This window comes from Corvus cornix, chromosome 7, assembly GCF_000738735.6.
Source record: "Corvus cornix cornix isolate S_Up_H32 chromosome 7, ASM73873v5, whole genome shotgun sequence".
In the NCBI taxonomy this organism is placed as follows: Eukaryota; Metazoa; Chordata; class Aves; order Passeriformes; family Corvidae; genus Corvus; species Corvus cornix.
In genome coordinates, this window is record NC_046337.1 from 9147102 (window position 1) to 9171797 (window position 24696).

At 43.6% G+C, this 24696-nt stretch overlaps 2 protein-coding genes and 1 long non-coding RNA gene across 6 annotated transcripts in view; 2 read left to right on the plus strand and 1 right to left on the minus strand.

Moving 5' to 3' along the window:
- LOC104694041 (protein mono-ADP-ribosyltransferase PARP14-like) lies at nucleotides 1–17656 on the plus strand. The gene is given in 20 exon segments (XM_039555596.1): nucleotides 1–115; nucleotides 117–321; nucleotides 424–530; nucleotides 612–645; nucleotides 1656–1730; nucleotides 2446–2643; nucleotides 2812–3096; nucleotides 3997–4233; nucleotides 5164–7409; nucleotides 8904–9137; nucleotides 9424–9645; nucleotides 10615–10696; nucleotides 11634–11783; nucleotides 12310–12372; nucleotides 13416–13583; nucleotides 14448–14666; nucleotides 14766–15359; nucleotides 15809–15954; nucleotides 16543–16717; nucleotides 16943–17656. Coding segments are annotated over 20 exon segments (5838 nt in total). The 5' UTR covers nucleotides 1–7; the 3' UTR covers nucleotides 17233–17656.
- Nucleotides 17175–21087, minus strand: LOC104694042. Its single transcript, XR_752676.3, has 3 exons — nucleotides 20658–21087; nucleotides 18275–18424; nucleotides 17175–17290 (listed from the first exon to the last, which is right to left on the minus strand). It is a non-coding gene; the product is annotated as an uncharacterized LOC104694042 (long non-coding RNA).
- Nucleotides 19363–24696, plus strand: part of LOC104694043 (protein mono-ADP-ribosyltransferase PARP14-like) — a 19741-nt gene continuing 14407 nt past the window's right edge. Inside the window, exons 1-5 of one of the 4 annotated variants that reach the window (XM_039555597.1) lie at nucleotides 19363–19647; nucleotides 21500–21639; nucleotides 21731–21764; nucleotides 22825–23061; nucleotides 23609–23845. In XM_039555597.1, coding sequence (XP_039411531.1) covers nucleotides 21743–21764; nucleotides 22825–23061; nucleotides 23609–23845 — 496 coding nt within the window. In that variant the 5' untranslated portion in view covers nucleotides 19363–19647; nucleotides 21500–21639; nucleotides 21731–21742. The other 3 variants (XM_010407094.4, XM_010407095.4, XM_010407096.4) reach the window with 3 other exon arrangements.

Genomic DNA, 24696 nt, shown 5'->3' on the forward strand with positions numbered 1-24696 from the left:
CGACCCGATGGGCCCGGAGGAGGAGGCGTGTTCCCGGCACTGGGCGGAGCCCCAGGCGCCTCAGGTTTCCCCGTCAAGAAGTGAAACCGAAAGCGGCGGGGAGAGGAGCCGTCGGGGCAGCCATGGAGGGGCAGCGCCCGTGCGCCTTCCCGCTGCTGGTGCGAGGGGACTGGGGCCCCGCCGAGCCGCCGCCTGCGCTCAGGAAGAAGCTGCTCTGCTACTTCCAGAGCCAGAAGCGCTCGGGCGGCGGCGAGTGCGAGCTGCGGGCCGGCACCGGGATCGGGACTGGGCACATCATAGTTTGCTTCGCCCACCCCGAGGGTGAGCGGCCGGGCCGGGGCGGGGGGCGCTGATGGCGATGCCCGCGGCTCCGACGGCCGGGGTCGGCCGCATCCCCCTGACTGGTGCCTGTTCTGTTGGCAGTGAGGCAGCGGGTGCTGCGCCGGGCGGTCCATGAGCTGGTGTGGGGGCCCGGAGGGCAGCTGTCGCTGCAGGTCACCGCGCTGCCCGCGGACAACGACCCCGCGCAGGTGAGGCGGCCGCAGGTGAGCGGGCGCGGGGCGGGCTGGGCAGGGACCGCGGGTGACCGCTCTCCTCTCGTTCCCTTGCAGGACGCGGGACCGGCCGGCGGGGCCGAGGCGCCAGGTAGGAGCTGCGACAGGCGGGGCTCCGGGGCTGGAGGGGCACTGGCCCGGGGAGCCCGGGCGGAGGAGCGGGGATGGGGAAGGAGGCGGAGACCCCTGCGTGGCCGGGCCGTGCGAATGGCGCTCTAGCGCTTTGATTCTCCTCCCCAGCGCCCCCCTTCATTTCCCAAATCCCAAACACGATGGAATTCCTAAGGTGCTGCCCCCGAGCCACTTCCCAGGCACTGCACAGACCGACCGCGGTATCACGGCTAATACACACATACACTGCACAATCAATGCACGCACAGCTACTCAATACACTTCTGGCTAATACACACACATAGGACTAATCAATACACATACATGGCCAATGCACAGCTAATCAATACATGACTATCCGTATACACAGAAGTAATCCATACACACAGGGCTAATACAAAGACTGCTGAGCTCTGCTTTCAAAGTACCTGCTTGTGCGTAGCAGGATGATTGCACAGGTGAGGGCTGAGGGCACAGGCTGGAAAAGTAGTTTGGTCAATCTTTCCACTATCTTTTGTTTTCTAATGTAGCTGCATTTCCTCTTCTTCTAAACGAGGAAGTTGAGCAGTCATGCTGAGCCAAACACATCATGACAGAGGCTCTTCCAGACGTCACAGTTTTCAAAGACACTTCCCTCCCAAGGGCGGATGTCCTCAGCACTTCTCATGTTCAATTTTTTTTTTGGTTTTTTTTTCTTGGTTTTTTGTTTTTGTGTGAGGAAAATGCTGTAGTCCATGGCAGGACCTGCTCATGGTGGTTCATGCAGCATGACTGTGTGCTAACATTATGCCCAAGACTTCTTGAACTCAGAGTGTTTCTGTAACCCAATTCACCATATGGTTTAAAAAGAGGAGTCTGTGAAAGTCTGTGATTCTGACAGTGTCAAATGAAACTTAATTCAGGCTTTGTTAGCTCCTGGGTGTACATGAATGTGTCTGTTTTCTTCTTGAAGTACCCAGCAACTGAGAAATCATTGTCATTTATCTCTAGTTAATGAACCCCAGGTGTCTCTTCCCATCTGCCAGAATAAGGAAACTCCGGTGTGTACTCAGCAGGAGAAGACAGGTGAGTGAGTCACCCAGTGGTGACTATTGTATTCTTGTTCCTTTGGTTTTCTGGACTTTCTTGCTGCAGTAGTGCCCTTCTCACCCTCGGGGCTTGTGTTGTTTGTGTAATGTAGTGTAGGAATTGTGATCCCAGGCTAAAAGAAATAAATGTATTTTTTCCTTTCTATGAGTCCCTTTAGAGCCTGCACTTCACTGGCTGCCTCAGGTAGGTCAGTTCCTTAGGGAACAGCAGTGGATGCTGGCCTTTGTTCTGGCTAAGGCTGTCCCTACCCAGACCTTCCCAGCTGCTGCCAGCCTTGCTGGGGCGACCTGTGCTGGAATATTGGGAGCTGTGTACCCCAGGTACACCTGAGCAGCCGTGGCAGCCAGCAGGTATAGACCCCAGGTGACCCACAGCAATGTCTGGAACTGTGAATGGAGAGCATGTGCAGGCAGAAGAGCACTGGTTCCCCTCATTGTGGGTTTGTGAAGAAGCTTTTGTGTCTTTTACTTCTGCTGTCCTTGCCTGGTGATGATCTGAAGTGTTTCCTCCTCACATGTTGATAGACAACTCCCACTAGTGATAGCTTAACTTGTTTGGGATTCTTACCCTATTCTTTCCCTGACCTTAAGTGTGATCTGAACAATAATTGGCGTGAAAGCTTTGAAGATGAGAAGCTTGGTTTTTTTCTTAACTTTTGCCTAAGGCATTAGGGTATGATCTTTTATTTCAGAATCATGTGAGAAACTGGAAGCAGAGAAAGCAACCTCTAGGAATTCTGTTGTAGTAGTAACCACTGCCTTCGGGGAGGAAATAGAAGATGAGATTGTGGAAATGTACTTTGAAAATAAAAGGAAGTCTGGTGGGGGGACCATTGAGTCCTTTGTCAAAAAGGATCAGCAAGTGATCATCACCTTTCAGGATGAGCAAGGTATGATTGTATGTTATGGATGTTACACTGCTTAAGCTCCCTTTTAAAAATAGGCCTTTGCTGGTGCAGGATCTCTTTGTGGGTATTGCTCCAAGCCGAAGTAATGTACTATTGCTATTATTTAACATGCTGCTCTGCTGTGACAGCTCTGTTTTTCTGTGGGACTAGATGCCCAAGAAGTTTTGCAAAGAAAGCATCACTTGAATAAAATTGATCTGGTTGTGAAACCATGGCAAGTGAAGACTTCCTGGGAGTCGTGCCAAGTGGAGAACTCTGAAGGATCCCTGCTTCCTACCGCAGTTGTGCTGGAAAATGTGAAGGAGACAACAAAAGATTGCATGTTAATTATGCTGGTAGAGAATATCAGTGGCTTGTCAGAGGATGATGGTGACTTCAGTGTGGAAATGATACCTGAGTTATGTGCTGCTGTAGTTACTTTTACTGGAGATACTGGTAAGGAGGAGTCAGAGTTGAAGCTCTTTCTTATTAGCTACATGTTTGCATGCATGTGTGTGAGATTAAGCTGGGAGTATTTTCTTTCATATTTTTAAGGTTTGATCTGATACTGTGTCCTTTTAAAGGAGGATTTACTCTGCTAAAGTTAATGCCATAACCTTTATCTGTGAGGTGTAGAGGCCAATGCAAGTCAGAAAGAAAGCTAGCTCTGGTTTGGATAGTTAACACAACTGGTAGGACTAAAAACAAACTATAACTTAAAACAAGCAATGAAGGATGTACTTGGTCTGAGAACAGATTGATAGTAAAAGCTGTCCTTGCCTAAAGCTGTCCTTCTGAGAAGATGTAGGTTTTTCTGCCTTGGAAATGATTTGTCTCTCACATCATGCTCCAGTCCTAAATTTTTGGGGTAGCCTTCAGGAAATAAGTAGATCTTTTAAGAAACTTAATTGTTTTTCCTTGATAGATAGAAAAGTGATTTGACTGTCTTTCATTGTGAGGATAACAGGGGGGAAGTAGCCAAAATGAGAATGTATTTATCATAAAACAGAGAGAGAATTTGAACTGTTAACTTGTGTCTTACTAGTTGTACTAGTACAAAGCCATAGCCCAAATATGAACCTGATCTTGTTTTCTGCTGAGGTTAAAGAGACCTGGTGGTAGTCAGTAGGAAAACTAGTGGCAAATTCTGGCTGTCGTCATTGTAGTCAACAAATGAGGGGAATACTAAGGGACAGATACTGAGTATGTGGAAAGAAATAGCTTTGTGGGCACCTCTGAGCTTATTTTATAGTCCAGTGCTTTGATCAGTGCACACAGTGATAGTCTGCTAAGATCATGGTAGAAAAGCAAGCTCCGAGTTTTATCTTTTCTTTTTCTCCTCCTTTCTCTTTGTAGATGCAGAGGAATTTGTTCAAATGCTTAATCAAAACCACAGAGCAAGGAAACAACACATTACTGCACGGTGCCTTGAGCAAACAAGAAGTGTTAGGGCTGAAAATATACCACCCAACACACCCAGTGACTATATAACTGTCTACTTTGAAAATAAGAAGTACGGAGGTGCACAAGTGGTGGATGTTCAACAGCTGCCTGATGAAGATGCAGCTATCATTACATTTGGTGACCAAAAAGGTAATGCAGAAATGCAGAGCCCTTATTTCTTTGAGAACCTCTCATTTAAAGACCAAAATGTGGATTTTCTAGAGAAATGCCTCCTTTGCCTTTGTAAAACGGCAGATCTGGTGTTTTGCCTTTGTAAAACGGCAGATATGGTGTTTTGTTTTGTTTGTTAACTGGAGTGCAAGCTTCAGTTTTGGACCAGCTGGGCATAGGGCATAGAATTCTTTCATTTTCTGAACAGTTTATTTCACCCAGGCCTTGGTCCTTACAGAGTTCAGGTTGCAGTTTGAGTTCTGTGGAGAATGCACAGCCCCACAGGCACAGGGGACTTTCCCCCCGCCTGCCACCTTGGCCACCAGCTGCCCATGGCAACATGTGCTGTCTGGCTCATCTCAGGACAATTTCTTGGGCAGCTCTTTGGCTGGAGAGGAAGTGCTGTGGGTTGTCCAGTCAGTGGCAGGAAGATGACTGACTGTGGAAGGTGTAGGACAAGGGAGAAGCTGGAGGCATTGCTGTGAAGGGGAAAGATGAAGGGAAGTTGAAGGAAAGAGATGGTCTTTTGGGGGGAAACAGAGCAGCTGTGGTTTGAACAGCTGAGTAATAGCCCAAACAACTGTGGAGCTGGGCACTACAAGTACAGCCTATAAGAGAAGTGGAGGCAGAGACTGTGCACACCTCCTCCCAGAGGTGGATGCTGTTGTGCTTGACTGTCTCTCTTCAGCTTATTTTCTGGCATTTAAAATAAGTAATTCTTCAAAAATTTGGAGTTATTTCTATCTGGGAAGGGGAGGAAATTAATCTAAAAATGTTCTTAAAAATAACAAACATTATTATATAGAAAATACAGTTTTAAAAACCCCAAACAATGGAAAAAAACCAAAACAAAATGTAAGATCTTAAGTGCTGACATTAATAATTTGGGGGGTTGTTTGTTTGTTTTAGATGTAACAAATATCCTGGCAAAGAAGCATTCACTCAACAAAACACCAATCTCTGTCTATCCTTACTACACCTCGCTGGAAACAGCTCTATATGGAAAGGAAGGGCCACAGATAAAGAAGCCAGATCCAGTTACATTGCCTCTGGATCCCTATATCTGGAATTATTTGCAAGGAAATAGTACCTTAATTGAGGCAATAGATCATGAAATGGCAAAGTATAATTGTGTGCCCATGTGGCCTGAACCCCTCTGTGCAGACCCAAAAGTTACTTTGCATCCTTCAGCTATTTTTTCTGAGCAGAAGAGGTCAGTATTTCGATTGGTCAAGGCATGGAAAGAAAAAGTTTCCACAGCATTTTCTCACAGCATATCAAAATACGAAGCAATTCAATGTCAAGTAAGCGCAGAGGTGTGGGAAGCCATTAGAAACAGCTTTCCCCATGATAAAGTTCTGATGATCCCACATATTTCCGATGATTTACATGTTCTAGTCGGTGAAAAAGAAGTTGTGAAGAAGGTTGAACAAGAACTGAAGCTGCTGATCAAAAAGACCACCAGAGAAATTGAAAGAGAAAAGCAAAGAACTGAACTGCAAGTAAAGAGAGTGAATCCAGGGGAATATGGAATTTTACAGAGTACTGGTCTTGAAGAAAAGTTCTGTACAGAGTTCCCCGGCCTGCAAATAACTTATGATCATTTGCAGAAGGTTATTAACCTATCTGGAGTGCCTGAGGAAGTTTATAAAGTAAAAGGGGAAATACTCGATCATGTACACAAAATGGTAAAGAAAACAATTAATGTCCACCCTTGCATTTTTCAGTTTTTAGAGAATACTGATAATGAAACGCTGTTTCAGAGCCTGTTTATGTCAAAACAAATTAGTGCCTTCTATGAGCTTGGCATGGGAGATATCATCCTGAAAGGGAGTGCTCCTGAAGATCTCCTCAAAGCAGAGGAAGAAATAAAGAAGAAACTGGATTACAAAAGCATTGATTTGGAGGATGAGTCAGTCCTCCAGAAGGAGGAATGGTACATGCTAACCAAGGAAAACTGCTCTAATGAAGCTGTCACAGTCACTCAGGCAGAGAGTCAGGTCATGATTGCTGGTTTCACTCAAGCAGTAGCAAAAGCCTTTGAGGAACTTTCCAAATTTATAGATGAAAACACACAGGTGGAAAGGGTCATTGGAGGAAAGCCCATTGCAGTCCTAAAGTTTTTTGAGAAAGAGAAGGCCAGTGATTGGGCTGGCTTACAAGAAAAAGGTGTGAAAGTTGACTTCAGCCCTCAGAAAAACGGTGAGGTTATATCCTTGAGTGGACCAAAGACAATGGTGCTGGAGGGAGTCAGCTTAGTTGAGCAAATTCTGTCTGGCCTGCATTTTAAGCGTGTGGTAATTGACTCACCAGGAGCTAAGGCATATATAAAAGAGGAAGAACACCTTTTGGCTGCACATGCAAAACAAGTGTTCAAGTGTTTAGTCCTACTGGAAGAGCAGCTGGGAGAACAGAAAGAACACAGTAACAGAGGCAAGCCCTATATGCAGGTGACCATGGATGAGACTGTGATAGCGCTTTATGAAGCTGACTTGTGCAATTACCCTGTTGATGTTGTGGTGAATGCATCTAATGAAAACCTAAAACACATCGGTGGCCTTGCTGATGCGCTGTCAAGAGCGGCTGGCCCAGCACTGCAGGAGGAGTGCGATGAGCTGGTGAGGAAGCACGGGAATTTGCAGCCCGGCTGCGCAGTGATCACGGGCGCCGGGAAACTGCCCTGCAAGAACGTCATTCACGCTGTTGGGCCCAGGTGGAGCAATGAGGAATCACAAAAGTGCACGTGGTTGTTAAAAAAGACAGTGAAAAAATGTCTACAACTAGCTGAAATATACAATCATCGTTCCATAGCTCTGCCTGCTATAAGCGGAGGGATCTTTGGCTTCCCGCTGGAACTGTGTACTTATTCAATTGTATCCTCCGTCAAGGAGACCTTGGAAGAATCCAGGGGCACCTGCAGCTTGAAGGAGGTTCATCTTGTGGCTTTTGCACAGGATAACATTCAGGCTTTCAGCAAGGCATTTAGAAAAGTGTTTCCAGATTTTTCACCTTCCCACATGTCACTGCATCAGGCCAGTACAGCTCCTCAACCTAAGCAGAGGAAAATTTCTCAGTATATCAAGAACTTCCCATTCATAACAACTGAGGAAGGCCTTAACATTGTGGTGCAAACAGGAAGTGTTGAAGATGCTACAGTAAGTGTTCTAAATTATCATCTGTTGAAATTCCAAGTGGGTTCTTTAGTGTCTTTTTTTTTAAAACTAACAAACACAAAACCAATAAACAACCAGCTGTAGACCATAGTCTGTAACTGGCAATGTTACATGTTTACATGTTACTGAAATTGGCTATCACTGCTGGTAGCAAGAATTGCTATTACTGTCTTACATGGGGGGTACAGATGGCTATGCATCACTGCATTTTGTCATCTACTGATGTAGAGGCATGCAGATTACAGAATCACAGGCAGGTTAAGGTTGGAGGTCATCTAGTCCAACCTCCCTGTACAAGTAGGGTTCCCTAGTGAGCAGGTTGTGTGTCCAGATAGCTTTTGAATATTTCCAGAGATCCCTGTGGTACGTGGTACGTAACAGTTTAGCAGAAGCGATGGCGGTCAGCAGGAATTGTTCTGGGCTCCAAACCCTCCTGACCCTTCTTTGCTGGGCAGGAACCATCTTCAGGCAGCCTTGATCTTTTCAGAAATCTTGATTCTGGGAGGGTGGTACTAGTGCAAAAGCAAAAGAGGGTGCTCAATGTTGGTTAAAGTGAGTGCCTTGCTGTGGGAGAGTAGCTGGTGCTTCCAGGTGCTCTCAAGGTGGCACTGACACAAACATCTGAGGCCAGGCCCACAGCCAGGCATGTTCTCCCTGCATGTGTGGGATATTGGTCTTTGTTATGTCACTGGTGAACACTGGCGTGAAACATGCAGCTGGTACTGCACTTCCTGTGGAGAACCAGTGGCACTAATTGACTTCCAGTTGCCTCCTGCACTGAATTTCTCTTAGCTGGCTGATAGATACTTTAGTGCAATTGCCAATACTGGAAGCAACTCCGTCCAGGACCCTTCCCATATTGGCCTGCAAAATCTCTGAGGAGTGGATGCCTCCCACAGCTTGTGCATGCAGCTCCTCCAATTGGCCAGGGCAGAATATATGTTATGTGTATAGGGGCCCTTCCTGAGGAGCTAAATACAGGGCTTGACACAATGTTCAGTGCCCTTTGTATTTCTCTCATTCCTAAGTTACTGCTTTTCTCACTTCTTTCTCCTTAGATTACCCCCAGTCTTGTTTGTCTTTAACATCTTCTTGTCCCCCTGAACCAGCCATGCATGGAGGCCCTGCCTACCTCCGTGAACTCAGATTTTGGTCTGCAAGCCTCTCTTTGAGAACAAACGTGCATAAATGTTTTTCAAATGGAGGTAGAATGCATAAACCAGGAATGCAGAATTGTTACATTTCTCCCATTGGGCTGAAATAAATTTCATTGTTAACTCAGTTTTGTGTTTCTTTGGGCAGGCTTATGATATTAGAATTGAGCATAATTTCTGGTTTATTCCAAAACTTTGTTGTCTCTGGTTGCTGTCCCAAAAATTTACCTTGTAAACCATCAGGCAGGCTGTATTTGATTATCCAATGCAAAACTTAAATTTGATACTTACAAGCTAGAGTTTTTGCTTGTGTGTTTTTCAGACATCCATTGTTGTCGTCAGTGTTGGCAAAGATCTCCAGCTTGATAAAGGGCCACTTGGTAGAGCTTTGCTAAGCAAGGCAGGGCCAATGCTTCAGACAGGCTTGAAAAAAGAAGGCGGAGGAAGAACACCTGATGAAGGATCTGTGTTGAAAACAAAAGGTTACAATCTAGCTTGCAGTGTTGTGCTTCATGCTGTCGTACCTATGTGGTCCCAGAAAGACACACCTTCAAAGGTATAAGGGTTTTTATTTGCCTGACTTTGTCTGGGATTTATAGTGTGTTTAATGCCACTTTTCCTTTGAAATGGGGGACAGTGTCATAGAAGATTGAGAGAGTTTGACTCGTTCTTTTTAACTGTGGAGCTGATCCCTTGTTGGCTAATAAATTCCTTGTGAATTCCATGTGTATGCAATTAATTGTATTTTAATACCAAGAGACAGCTAAAAGGGAAAGTGTTACATTGCACATATCGGGAAAAAAATTACCTCCAGTAACTGAAAAAATAATTGTGCTTTACAGGTCTTGGGTGACATAATCACAAAATGCCTGGAGATTGCTGAAGAACTGTCTTTGAAATCAATTACTTTCCCAGCAATTGGGACAGGGAAATTAGAATTCCCAAGATCTGTTGTTGCTAAATTATTGTTTGACAAAGTATTTGAATTCAGTAGTAAAAATAGAGTCAATTCTCTTGAAGAAGTTCACTTTCTGTTGCATCCAAAAGACACGGCTAATATTCAGGTGAGTTACTGTGGTTTCCTCTCTCTATTATATGCTGGTTTATTTGGGTCTCTCTCATGATACTTGGCTAGATGATGATCTTCAAAGAATCCACAAGGTGCTTGTTCTTATCCTAAAGAAAAGGTTTGCTGACAGTCTCTCGTCTATACTGACAGTTCTCTTTTTGATTCTACCTCCCACCTATCCAGTACAGTCCTGCTCCCTTCCTATCCTTTTCTGTTCCCTGGGAATAATACAGACTAAAGTGTAATTACTCTTTATCTCATCAACTCGCCTAATTCTTCAGTCTGTAGATCAGACAAGTTTGCTGTAACTCCTGCATCAGTGCCTGTATCCTTGGAAAAAAGGTGTGCTTTTAATGGAATGCTGGTGTCTTTTTAGGAGGAATAAAACTGTGCTAGGATTGCTGTGCTGGTAAACTTCTGCAGTAGAAACATCAGTATTCTGCATCCCCCTTTCTTCAGCGTTACATTAGCATAAATTTATATCCATGCTCACGTTACTCATTTCACACCCAAAGAGAGCAGTCACACTGTGAATGATGTCCAGATAAGTGTTTCTGTATTTGTTGCCTTCTGTACTTTGTGCAAGAGCTAATACATTTTGAAAGGCTAAACTTGAAGGCTACTGCCTCAAAGCCGGAGCTATTGTGCATAGAGAATGGTGGCATTACCTGGAAGAGCTGAGTTTAGTGTAAACTACTCACTCAGTATAAGGATGCCTTCTGCTGCTGTATCCCTGTGGAATGGTAACTAGAGCTTTGGCTCAGTTATTTGCAGTTCTGTGTGTTGCTCACACTGAATAGCCTTGCTCTATGAGAACAACGTGTCAGGACTGGCCATCAGCATTGGGGCAGATGGCGTGAAGTAATTTGTGTTCAGCTCTTTCTAAATGCTTTTTAGCTTTTCAAACCTTTATTTCTACTGTGTAAAGACTTCTACAGGGGTTGTTTGTCATTTCCTTCTCTAGGAATTTTCAGATGAACTTGAAAAGAGGTCTGCAGCTGTTAAAGTGCAGCAGCTTTCTCCAAATGAGGCTAGCCAAAGCACAGGTAAGCTTGTTTCACAGAAGCTGTGTGCCTACTGATTTTTTAAAAAAAATTTTAAAGTATTCCAGGGAATGCATTTATTATGGATGTTTTAAGTACTTGTTTGGTGAGCATTCCCAAAATTGAGTGGCTGCTGTAAAGGTAGTATTTTCAGGCTGAGTGTCTGTTATGTCTGAACTAGTGTTAGAGATGCTGAGAAAAAAAGTGTATCTGTGATTCCTTATCTGGATAGTGCCCCTACGAATTGGAACAGCAGAAGCTATAAGGTGTCAAAGGTGTAAGCAGGGCTTCTTCTTTATTGCTGCAGCAGTAGATTAAACTGTGAACAAGTCAGTGTCTTCCTCTGCCCTGGGAAGGCAAGTGAGTTCCTGATTATGTGTGTTAAAGTGGCCTCTTTGAAATACTCTTTAAGTCTTTTACATGTTCAGATGAATAGCAAAACCAAACAGAAATATCTTTGGTGTTATCCATCTTAATGGAGCTGCAGCCTGTAAAAAAGTGAGTTACATGTTGAAAACTTAATTATGATTTTACAAGTAACACATGGGTAAAAAGTTCCACCTTTTCAAGCAGTAGAGAACCTGCCAGGAAACTATGAGATACAGGAGCAAGGGAGTGAGACTTGGAAAGTTTGCTCTCTCTTACATTAGAGTTTTACAACAGTAAAAAATGTCTCTAAGTAGTGTCTGCATACCAGGTGTGCAGCAAAACACATTTTCCCTGCCATGCTACCATGAACAGAAATGATGAGAATGAGTGCAGGTTGAGTACAGACTCTGCGAGAAGGAATGATTTTCAGTTAGCATGGCAGGCAATCCTTTTTACAGGCTGAGTGTGTAGCCAAACTGTGGTCTCTGTAGGCATTGTACCCATGAAAAGGTCCCTTATCTTTTACATCATCACTCCCTTCTGCTCAGGGTCTGTGTTTCTTTCCCTGCAGATTTTTCTGCCATCTCTTCAACCTCAGCACATAATGTGCTCGAAGTAACAATCGGCTCCATCGTGTTCCAGGTGGCAGAAGGTGATATTACCAAGGAGGAGGCAGATGTCATTGTAAACATAACAAACCAAACCTTCAACCTCAAAATAGGTATTTCAGTTGATATTATGTGTGAAAAAAGTGTGTGTGCTTGGAAGGGCTGGGAAAGAAGAGGAGGAAGTACTTTCTTCAATACTTGAAACCTTTTTTTTTTTTTGTTTCACAATGTAGTTTCTGTTTTGCTTCTTAGGGTACAAAAGTTCAATTAGGAAGCATCTGAAACTTTATTTATCTCTTGTTAATCTGTGTTACAGGATGGCATGTTTAAGACTGTCTTGAAGAAAGGGAAACTAATAATTTTTTTAATATATATAATCTTTTTATAGAACACCTGTCAGACTAAAGGAGAAGACAAACCTCAATGAGGTTTTGACCTTAGTGAAACTTGCTAGGTACTTTCAACATCAATTTGAATTGAAAAGCATATAAGGCTAAAATTTTGGCTAGTGTTGTTCATTAATAATCTGTAATGTTATCAGAATTGAGATATTTTAGATGTGATGAGGCATACAATTCTGCCTCAGATAGGATTTTAACAGCAGTTAACAGTGGATTCATGTGCCTCTTCTCATTTAAGGCGTCTCCAGAGCAATTCTGAATGGTGCTGGAAAAGCAGTTGAAGATGAATGTGGTGTACTAGGTATGGTACAACATTTCTGACCTTTCCAAAGGTGTTAATGCATGGCAGGGAATCTCTTGGAATACTTTCTCAGTACTGACTACTGAAGTTCCATCTGTATTATGCACTGTGTTACAGCAACTAGTTTTCAATCAGTTAATGTGATACATGGAAAACGTCTAATGAGGGAAAGAAAAGTAAAATCTTCAAGAGGAGACTGCTTCTAAGAATACATAAAGATCTAAATCTCTTAGTTATTGCATCCTCTTATTCCAATCAAGATTTCTGTGATAAAAACAGAGTCAACATTGAACAGAGCCATGAGCAAGGGGTGATGTTGGCAAAAATGTTAATAGAGAAGCCATCTCTCACTGGAAACAACTGTGTAGCTGCAACTCCTTTTGTTATTTCTTGGTGAGATGTGTGCTGTTGGCCTAACTAGTAACTCACTGCCACATCCTGTGGGTGACTACTTTTCAGTAGCGTGAAGCTGGGTTCCTGCCTCAGAAGAGGCTTTTATTTGTAGGCCAAATTCAGCTAGTGGACAACAACTATAATGAAAGAGGAGCAAAGATGGATGAGTATGTGATTTAAAACCTCAGAAAATAAGGGAAGGGGGAAATATGCAGGTGTGGAGGTCAGCTTGGAAGACCAACCAAAGGAAAAGAATTACATGGAAGAGATGAGAGGTAAACAGGCTTCTCTTGCATAGGCCAAGAAGGTATTTTGGGTTAGGTGGCCTGGGGGTGGATGGCACACGTGTGTGTGTGTGTGAAGACAGAGTGATAGTCTGCATGAAGTTCTCCAAGTTTATAGAGCAAACCTGGCAACTAAAGGCACACACTAAATTTATTTATTTGCCAAACAAGGCAAATATTTTCCAAACATAAATTGAGTTCTTGTGCCTTGAAAGTGAAAATTGAGAGAGGGGTTGCTCACTTTATGGAAGGAGACACAAAGCTTATCCTGGGGTATATTTGTCACTATTTATTTTTTCTAATGAGGACTAGTACACATCTGTGTTGGGGATAATTGTTGATTATTTTCTTCGACTTATGTTTCAGCCCAGCAAACTAACAAGAGCTATATCATCACCCAGGCAGGAAACCTGCCATGCAAAAAAATCATTCATTTTGTTGCCCAAAATGATATCAAGTTGCTGGTCTCCCAGGTGCTCCAGGAGTGTGAACTACAGCAGTATACCTCTGTTGCCTTCCCAGCAATTGGAACAGGTCTGTGTCTCCCTTTTCTGAAAAGGGTTCAGTGCATGTGATTCTGCTGATCTCAGGGCTCAAGTGATAAATATGATTTATCTGGAGAGGTTATTATTTGGTGAAAATACATTTGGAAACTGCAGTCTTTAAAAATGTTATTAGAGGCTTATGAAAGCTAGAAAGCTTCACTCCTTGCAGTGCTCCAGTACATAACGAGCAAGAGTGTTCTAAAGCCAGCATTTCATTGCTGACAGGGATTCAAAGGTAAGTCTGTGCTTCCTGAAGAACCTGCAGCCTCGTATGTGTGAGCAGCTCATCAGACAGAGAATAGCCAGGGACCTAGTTCTCTGTTGCTGAAATTAGTTGATGATGCATCTCTGGCCAGCAGCTGCACAAGTAGGGTTGATACGGATGGAACATGAACCTGTCAGAAAGCCCAGATTGTCCCTTTTTCTTCTCTTGTTATTTTCAGTTAGTTTGGTAGAAATCCCTGGAGTGGGAGAATCCAGAAATGCACCCTATGCATGTGGGAACCTCTTGCATGAATAAAACTAGGCTTGCATTTTGAGCAAGGAATGGACTACTTGGGCCACTGAGCAGCAGGCCTGTGGCCTATTAGTTACCCAAGACATATTATCTCCATCATAACCTGATTGGTTGCCATGCTAACAAAAGGAAACTTCCATTTTTCCCTTCCATTTTCCCCTAACTTTCTTTGCCTGATAAATAGAAACCTTTCCTAATTGCCAGCCTGACGTTATTCTTGAACTGTTTATGATCCAGGTGATTGTGCATGTTCATAGCTGTTCTTTTAAAGATATTTTAATAATTTGTGACAGTTATTAACACTTTTTAGAGCAAAATATCTGCTACTTTTTTCAGGAGAGGCAGGCCGCAATCCAGCTGAGGTAGCTGACAACATGATAGATGCAGTAACTGACTTTGCAAAATGGAATTCTGCTCCATCTGTGAAAAGTATTAAAGTTGTCATCTTTCAGCCACATCTGATGAGTGTGTTCCATGCAAGCATGCAGAAAAGAGAAAAGTCTGCTGCAACAGTATTCAAATCGTTGATTTCCAAGGCATTTCACATGACTAAATGTAAGTAGATGTCACCTAAGTGCAGTTTATAGTTCAATCCATTTAGCACCAGCTAATAAAGATTAATATTGATTACAATCTTTATGTATTTCAATGTAGCACTCTGGAGCTCTGAGAAACGTCCCCCAAAGAAAAAAGCCACAGTGGTTCTGGAAAAGAAAATTGACCTGGCTGTTGTACAGATTTGTGGTGAAAATAAAAAAGAAGTGGAAGAAGCTGAAAAGTGGCTGAGAGGTGCAATTTCAAAAGAACAATCTCAAACAGAAATTGTAGATGAGTCTATCTCTCATTTCGGTGAAGAAGAGAGTGAAGAACTGGATGACCTAGAAGAGAGATTAAAAATTGTTCTTCATTTGAAGGGTACCTCTATTGAAATTTCAGGGGTTACAAAAGATGTCTGCATGGCTTCTTTAGCTGTTCATAAAATGATCCTCAGGGTAAAAGCTGCTAAAGAGAAAGAGATCCAGGCAAAACTTCTACAAAATTTAATCGAATGGAAATATTTTGCAAAGGGTTCTTATGTGCCCTTCAACAGTCTCACAAATGTGGAGTTGGAAAATGCTTACATGAGAAAGCAGAAAATTATTGAAGTCACCATTGGTGAGCAAACATACACAGTGGATATGGAACGTAAGACTGCTGTGGATGCCCAAGGAACAGAGATACCCATTATACGTGTTGACAAATCTGAAGGTAAGTAAAAGCATCTTGACAGACTGATGTTCCTATGTGAAAACCTGGGTTGTATCCAGTTAGGAGAAGGGAATGATGAGAATATTTAAAATACTGTTAGGAGCTTTGTGCAGGTGCTTTTCTGGAGAATGTAGAAAGGAACCAAATTGGGAAATAAAAGAACCTTGCAGCTATTTAAAATATTTTGAAAGGAGAGTAATGTGTTCTGATGTTCTTAACAGGCTTACTAGCAATAATTTTCTTGTAGCAGTTGTCATTCTGGCTCTTGGCTCACTTCTGTTCTTGAGACATACCCACTTCCATTTACTACTGGTCCTTTTCAAGGAGATACCTCTTTCTGACTCATCCATAAGCAAGATGTATGGACTTCCAGAAGGATTTATAGCAGGGCATATTTCATTTTAAGCAGGGGATTTGGGTGAATATGATTGATCATGTTTCTTTTGCAGATCAAAAGTCAACGATGCTCCCTCCTACGTGGGACCCTATGGAAAATGAGCAACCCAAAATAGTGGAACTAAAACCAAACTCAAAAGAGTATAAAGACGTGCAGGAAAGGTTTCTGCGGACCTGTCAGTCATTCAAAATTGAAAAGGTAAAAGCAAGTCATCATTTCTGAGCATGAACACCTCGATGGCAAGTGATGATGGTTACTAATAAAACCAGAAAAATAATTCCCCTGAGATTTCTGAAGTTGGACAACTCTTTTTGGCTGTCACTAATCAGTTTAATGTTGCAATTGAGGTATTTGGAGCAGCTCTTAAGTAGTCACTTCTTCAGCTCCAGGGGAGAGTGCCCTTCCTTGGAATGTCCTGGTTTGATATATGCGTGTTGCAGGATCCCCACTGCAACAGGAATGGTTTTTGCTGTAGCAGAACACATCTTTTGCCCACATAAGGCACTTGTGCTGTGCAGGCCCAGCAGGCATCTATGGCCTGGAAACCTGCAAATGCCTCCTGTATTGTTTCCCAGGGAGTGTTTGTCTCATGGTTTGGGCTGGGTTCTGCTATCTGCCATGCCAGAGTTTGGAAGGATTTGACTAACATCTGTCATCATCTGGTATATGTGCATTGGAGCTAGGAGAGGAATCTTGGAAGCAGGTTGAATAATTGATCGGCTAACTTTTTTCATCACAGCAACCTACCCACTTTCTTTCTTTCTGTCTTGCTATCAAACTTCACAGATTGAAAGGGTACAGAACCCATATTTTTGGAAGGCCTACCAAATAAAAAAGTGTGAGATGGATAAAAAAAATGGCAGCAGAAAGAATGAGAAGAAGCTGTTCCATGGGACGAGTAAGGAGTCATTAACCTTAATTAACAAACATGGATTTAACCGGAGCTATGCTGGAATGCACGGTAATGTAACTTTCAAAACAACTCTTGTTTTCCTGAATAGGGCTAGGACTGACTTTCCATGCCATCTGTATAATCCTGCCTTGTATGCAAAATTACTTATTTTGTTGTGTCTCCCTATGGCAAATAAAAAGCAGAGTTGTCCAGAGATTCACAGGCTCTGAACATGGCAGATAAAGAATTGCTGCTACTGAAACACTCACAAACGTTTTTTTTTTCTGACTACAGCTGCAAATTTTGGAAATGGAACATACTTTGCTGTTAATGCCAGCTATTCTGCCCACGACACCTACTCTAAACCAGATGTGAATGGGAGGAAGTACATGTACTTGGCTCGAGTCCTTGTTGGAGAATATTCTCAGGGGATAAGAGGAGCAATTACTCCAGCAGCAAAAAATGCTGGCAACTCCGTAGATCTGTATGACAGTTCAACTGATAACGTGAGCCAGCCATCCATGTTCATAATTTTTAATGACATTCAAGCTTATCCAGAATACCTTATCACTTTCACTAGATAAGTATTTTGATTGCAGCCACAACTGCATGTCTTTCAGCCTTTATGTAGGATGGAAACACCTGTAAAAAACACACAACAAAAACAATAAGGGGTTGCATCAAATTCATTTCTGTTTCCATTCAAGCAATCTCAGGCAATTTCTGATCCCCCTGAAGCTTGTTTATACTTGGAGCAGCTGAGCATATTAACACTTGAGCACAATATTTTACTGCAAACCTTTCAGATTACATAATGGGCCTTTGTACTGTATCAGCTTTCCCATACAGCCTTAGGACCTTCCTAAGTGCTGGTGGGGAATATGAATGATAATGCAGCCATGGACTATTCAGTGTTGCATTTCTGATGCCTTCTTACACTCTGTAAGTTACAATCTCATATTGTATTATGTTAGAGCAGTTTTCAATAAATGAACCAGTTGTACTTAATGGCTTGTGTTTGTCTAAACCTCTTCAGACATTTAGCATTGGCTTTCAACCAGTGAACTTCACTGGACTTGACATTACAGATACGAATTGACTTGGTTTTAATACAGTAATCCTGCTGCTTTGCAGCACCTCCAACTTTAAAGAGCCCTTGGCTCCTCTGAATGTATTGGGTTTGACTTGGTTGGTTGTATGATTGAGAAAAAAATCTTCCAATGCTTTCTTTACAGAGTTAGGTTACTGTTGAAGTTTTACCGTGGGTTGGTGTGTCCATGTGAGCAATAACTACTGCAGGGTAACTGTGGCCAAGGGACACCTTCTCTAGGGAGGGTGGTGTGAAATAACATGAATCTGCAAGTCAAGTATCTCAATAGAGCCATAAACCTCAGGCTATGCATTTGCACCCATCCCATCACTGCCTCTGTGACAGCACTGGAATGCTCCCTTTGGGCTTTTTTGCTTTTTACTGTCTCAGTTTTCTAACCACTGAAAATCGCTGAAATCAAGTGCGTTGAAATCAATTTAACCCAGAGCTGGAAATCAAGATATTGGTATGGGGGACAAAAGTCTTAAGTTTCACTTGTACAATGAATAAACTTATTAAATCCCCATAACAAATACCTGTGGCCAGTGGTTTATCAGCGTGCCAGAAGCCAGAGGAGATGGCTCCAGGTGCCTCACTGCAGCTGATGGGTCACTGGTACCAGTCTGACCATTCTCCCCAGGAGCCAGTACTGCATCAGGTCTCAGCTTCCCCAGCACCACAAGAAGCTGCAGAGGACACCAAGGTGTTTTTTCACCAGTGCTTGCATTAGAGGTGCCGAGGGCATCAAGCATGGAGCAGAAATCTGTAGCCCTGGGCTATGTGCAGGCTGTGAGTGAGATGTTGCTTTCCAAATGGGTTTATTCCAACAAGCAAAGGCCAGAGCTAGGAGCATACAAGGGGACCAAGAATCATTGAATAGGCTGAATTGGAAGGGACCCACAAGGATCATCAAGTCCAGTTCCTGACCCTGCATAGGACATCCCTCAGAGTCACACCATGTGCCTGAGAGCATTGTCCAGATGCTTCCGGAATGCTGTCAGGCTTGGTGCTGTGACCACTTCCTTGGGGAGCCTGTGCACAGCCACCCTCTGACTGAAGAACTTTTTCCTAATATCCAACCTAAATCTCCCCTGACACAACTTGTTCCACCCCAGTCTTGTTCCTCTGGCAGCAATGATGCAAAACGTGGAATATGCAAAAATTTTCTTAAGGAACCATGTTCTTTGGTGTTTGATCTTTGTACACGTTCAGGTGCAATCAACAAGAAAGGAGATTTCATCTATGAATAGCAGATTCAGAAACAGATAGCAGCTAGCAAGTAAGCTCTAACTGATGTCCAGGTGTTAGACAAATTACTTGTTAGTAGAATTGCCTTGTTAAGATTTAGGGCTCAACATGTTTCTGTGATTTGAGACTTAGGGGGAGGTTAACAAAGCTTGGGAAGAAGGATTTACCACTGATAGCAGACACAAAGAATGCAGAATTTACAGGCCACAAGGACATTTGGCAAAAACCCCAAGATAAGGAAGAAACTAACAAAGACAACTCAGCAAGTGTGTTGAAAGATAGAATTCTAATTAATAAGAGAACTAAGTTACATGTAGCCAATGAACATTAATGCCTTCTTTTTTGCTAAAATGTACAAAGAGTGAAAAAGTTATGGCAGTCGCCGTGCTGGCTTTGTGGATTTGCCACTCAGCCCCCCTTTCTGTGCAGAACTGTGGATGAATCAAATCCCCCGACTGTGTGTGTGGATTGGCCTCTTGCGCACAGGGTGGAAGAACCTCTCTTGGGACAACAGCGAGACGGGCTGCCAGCCCCCGGCACAGGAGCAGCCAGGGCATTTGGGGAGGTGATGGATGTGCTTTGGATGTCCTCGGGGGAGAGGAGCGTAAGGGCGCAGGTGTGAAGCTGTGCCCGGAAGGCCCGAGGAGGCGGCCTGGGGCAGGTGTGTGGCGATAGGCGGCAGACACAACAGCCCCGTGCCTGCCGGGAAAAGCCGCGCCTTTGGTGCAGGGGAATCGAAAGCGATAACGCAGCGGGGAGAGGAGCCGTCGGGGCAGCCATGGAGGGGCAGCGCCCGTGCGCCTTCCCGCTGCTGGTGCGAGGGGACTGGGGCCCCGCCGAGCCGCCGCCTGCGCTCAGGAAGAAGCTGCTCTGCTACTTCCAGAGCCAGAAGCGCTCGGGCGGCGGCGAGTGCGAGCTGCGGGCCGGCACCGGGATCGGGACTGGGCACATCCTCGTCTGCTTCGCCCGCCCCGAGGGTGAGCGGCCGGGCCGGGGGGGTCGGGGTGAGGGGACCCGGCGAGGGCAGGGGCCGGGACATGGATTAGTGTGTGGGCTCTCTGCGGGGGTGCTGGGGTCGTAACTCACACGTCTAAACTTCCTGCAAATTAAAAGATACGTACTAACTTAGCTGTTGCATACGATGTAATAATATATCCCGCCTAGTACGTGATGTGCAGTATCTATAGTATGTAATATGTTGTATACATCCCCTACTGTGCAATATAGAGTAGATAGTATGTTAACATGGTGTGATTCATGCGGATGTCCTGTGCAGCTCCAAAACTTAGATTCGATTATCTTTTTGGGTCCCTTCTAACTCAGGATATGGTATTTACTTAAATGTATGCTTAGATTTGATGCTTAGTACTAGCCTCTGGATTATGTTTAGCGTAAAGGCTGTAAGCTAGTAAATATATCCCAGGAGGAACATATACATACATATTCATCTTGATGCACAGTAGTATTCTCTAGACTGCACTCGGAATAGTAAAGCTTATGTTAATCTAACAATTAGATTAGTTACAGATATATATATAAAAATATTACATCTATAACATGCACATATTTTTATAAACTTGCAGCAGAGTGGAAAGGATTTAGCTGCACTTGGGTTAAATGTATATGTACACAGGCACGTATATGCAGAAACACACAGATACACCCACATACCTATATACAATTTTTCTTTTTCTTGCTTTAACATGCTTCCCAGTTGCTGGCTCTCCCGGCTGGTAAGTTCAGGACATACAGACCCAAGCCATTTCGGCACTGTCAGGAAGAGGATGTTCAAGGCGTGGGGCTGGTACCGGGACTCCCCGGGTACCGCTATGAAACACATGCTAGAGCCGAGTTTTGCATCTCTGGCGGTTTTTCGCAGGAGTACTGTCCTCTCCTGTTCTTCCGGGATTTTTTTAAGGAAAAACGCCTGTGCATACTGTGTCAGTGTTATGAGTTTAAAGCTCTTTCATTTCGCGGGACAGTGTATCTGTACATCCTTGTTCCGACCAAGGCGAGGTTAACTTCTCCAGGAGGCAGGAGGAGCACAGCCAGCTGCCTGGGGATATTCGATCCCGCTCCAGCCATGCGCTGCGGGCACGGAAGGAGAGGGAGTTCTTCCGGGGTTTTGCTTAGTGTGGGGTCGGATGAGCACCGTGAATCGCTCGCCTTTGTTGCACAGTCTGTTGTTATCAGTATTGGTGTTGTTCATGTTCGTTTTTCTTACTTCGTTGCTGTTTGTAGTCAATTGTTCTCATCTCATCCTGTAATCCTTAACGTTTACGTGCCTTCAGTTCTCTCCATCCTGCCACGGCGCGGGGAGGGGGGAGGAAGGGAGAAGGGGAGAAGGGAAGTGAGCAAGCGGCGAGGTCTGGCGTGTTTCAATGGAAACAATAAATTGCAGACTACCATTCCCAAATCGCGACGGTGTCATAATGTAGTGGTGGGAAAGTGCCATGCCATGTAAAGCTGGTTTTCCATTCAGATTTTCTCAGGGCTTTTTTGGTTTTATTTAGTCAAGCAACGAGTTCTTGCGAGACATTCTCATCAGTTGCATTTGGGAGGAGAAAGAAAATTGAGGTTGATTGTCACAGAGCCTGAAACAGCACTAGCTACTGGAGTGGAGACATTTGAAGAAAAATCGGTTCCCACAAAGGTGAACAAAAATTGTAATCCTAACCAGAGTTTTGAAATAGTGGTGAGAGTGTCTAATCTGTCACTGATATTTGGCTATTATTTTATTTTAGGCTTTGGATGCCATGAGCAACCTTCAAACAAAAGGTAAAATGTTATCCATCACTCTGTGTGCTGATTCTTCATAAAACAAAAATGTTGGTGCTTTTCTCCACACATGGCTCCAGTTCTCCAAGTTGTCATATATATTTTTTAGTTATACTAGAGAGGAACCTGAAAATCTTCAGATGCTGCTCTCAATTGCTTCGTTGGGTCAGCCTGGCTTTCGGTATTTTCTTCATTGGACAGAGTGGAACAGATGATTCCTGCAGCAATCTAGAAATTAGTAACTAACATCTGCAGAGCTCTTGCTTCTTGTTTCATTTTCTTCTTGTTTATGGTGGTAGGCCTTCAAAGGCAGCTATGTTCTGGAAATGTTATGGGTTTGGTATCAGTTGTTGTACCTTGGTGAGCAGGCAGAGCCAGCCTGTTGCTCATTCCAGTTCAGAGGTTCTCTCACACCTCCACCCTCATCTCTCTGCAAAGCTGGAGATGTGCTTGCCTCTGGCAGACACTGGACTTCTGGGGTACTCAGTGGGCACCTCTGTTATATTTTCTGTTTGCAAAATTTTGTTGCATCCCTGTCAACCCTCTGTGCACGTGGGCCCTCCAGCGCTGTCATGCTGCACTGATGGCAGGGCACAGTGGTCATCAGGAGGCTTTACCTCAAGTAATGCAGAGCTACTGGTGGCCTATGGTGCCTATGGATGTCCTGAGCTATGTTCAGGCTTGTTTTGCCTGCACCTGGGCTAAGAAACAGATGCAGGGGCTGCAAGGTCTCTCCCAGCCCTTACTGACACCTGAGCAGCTGTGGCCTCTTATCTCAATGGATTTTAGTTTGGTTTAGTTTAGTCTCTGACTCAGAGACATACCAGTGACCTTGGACGTGTTTACTCATCCCTATTCTTGTGCCCCAAAGAAGCTGCCTGCAGAATATTGCATCTGGGTTGGTTTGGATCTCAAAATGTCCAGAGGTACCCTGCAGTATTTGTTTGGTTACCAATCTCTTTTCTTGGGGAAGGAAAGGAGAGAAAGGGTAAGAAGAATCTGTTTATTCCAGGAAATGTGTACTAACATTTTATGTGGCTTATTTATCTTTCTGCTGCAGATGATACAAAAGCCTTGAAGAAAGCAGAGAGTTTTGTTCCAAACAGTGAACTCCAGGAGGAAGCTGACTCTGCAGAGGCCTCACCTTCAGTGGTGTTTGAGAACATAAAGACATGCAGTCCAAACTGCTTACAGATGCTGGTGGAGAACATCAGCGGCTTGAGTGTAGATGCTGACTTTACTGTTGAACTGATACCTGAAATAAATGTTGCTGTAGCTACCTTTATAAAAAGTATTGGTAAGACAGGATGACACCATTATTAATTTCCATGTATATGTATGAGTAATAGCTTTCAGAGCTTGATTCCTCTCCCATTAGAGATCCAGACTGTTTTAAAAAAGTACCCAGATTGCAGTCTCTCAAGAAAGATGCCTTATATACAGCTCCACAAAAGTGCCCGTGATCCAAATGTTACACTGAAAAAGGAAAAATCTGGCATCTTTATTGAAATTGGATAAGAATACTTTGTTGTTTCTGTCTTGTTTTGGGTTAGATGAAGAAGAAGTAGAAGTGCACTGAGTTTGGAGATTATATAAAGTCTCCTTTAGAGAAGACATACACTTATGAGATGGGAACAGAAACATACTGGTAGTGAATAGCAGAGAGTAACATGGTTGTGTGCTTTTCACCTTTTTTATTACAACACAAAGTTATGTGGCACCAGAGACCATTTTGTTCCAAATACAGGGAGTAGACTCTGCTCATGTCTCTGCCTGAAGTGATAACCAGGGCTGATAATGACACAGGAAAATACAGTCCGTTCATACTGCTCTTCTGCTTACAGATACTAAGGAATTTGTCCAAAAATGTTCACAAGACAAGAGAGTTAGAGAATTCAAAATGACTGCCAGGCTTCTTGAATTGACACAGGCCATCAAGGCTGAAAACCTACCAGACAGCATTTCCACAGACTACCTCACAGTGTACTTTGAGAGTGCGCGGAGCGGAGGGGGGCCCGTGTCAGATGTCCAGCTCTTCCCCACAGAAAACTCGGCCATCATTACTTTCTGTGACCACAAAGGTAACACTGTCCTTTGCCTGACCAAGGTGCTCACAGGCAGATGACCCACAAGAAAGTTACTGCAAATGTGGGCATTAGGAGAAGCCTGGCTTTCTCTCACTGAAGTCAGTGTACACTGTCCTGTTCCTGGGAAGTTCTCTGGGTGTAGAAATACTGCTGCATGTCTAGGACTTCAGAACCTATTGGGGCTTTTGTTTTGTTTGTTTATTTTCTTCTGTTACCAGAGATTCATTTTAATACCTGCCTTGTGCATGGGTTCTTCTCACTGGTGTTTTTTCTCCATTTGCAGTGGATTTTATCTGCAATACCAGATTAACTGTACTTGTAGGTAGAGGATCTGTCAGTGACTTCAGCTTGCACAGTTAACTTTCAGAAACTAAGGTCAAATATCTTCATTGTCAGGGAAGAACAGAGCTAAAGAACAATCTTGTTACTATTCCTTGCATTCCTTGAATCACTCTCCAGTTTTTGTGCCAGTGCAACTTCTGGTAAATACCTGTGTTTGGAGACTCCTGGCTTAGTAAATTTACTTTGAGATAAAAGTTTTAAAATGTCATTTGGATCACTGTAATGGGGTTTTAAGTTCCTGAAAACATTATCGTTTCTTTGCTTAGTCCATTCCAACAAAAACAGAAAAAAAAAATGCACTGGCAGAAAGAGTTTTATTTTAAGTTGAGGGTAAGGAGTATTTCATAGTAGTATGTTGATATGGCCTTGCTCTGTGATGGAGTTTCCTTGGGAAACAAGCAGGGTGTAGCTCTGCACGGGAATGCAGATATGAGCATATTTACCAAACAAGTTGGAGCCAAGCCTTTTATCTTGTCCTGTACAGTATAGTTTGGAAATCAGAA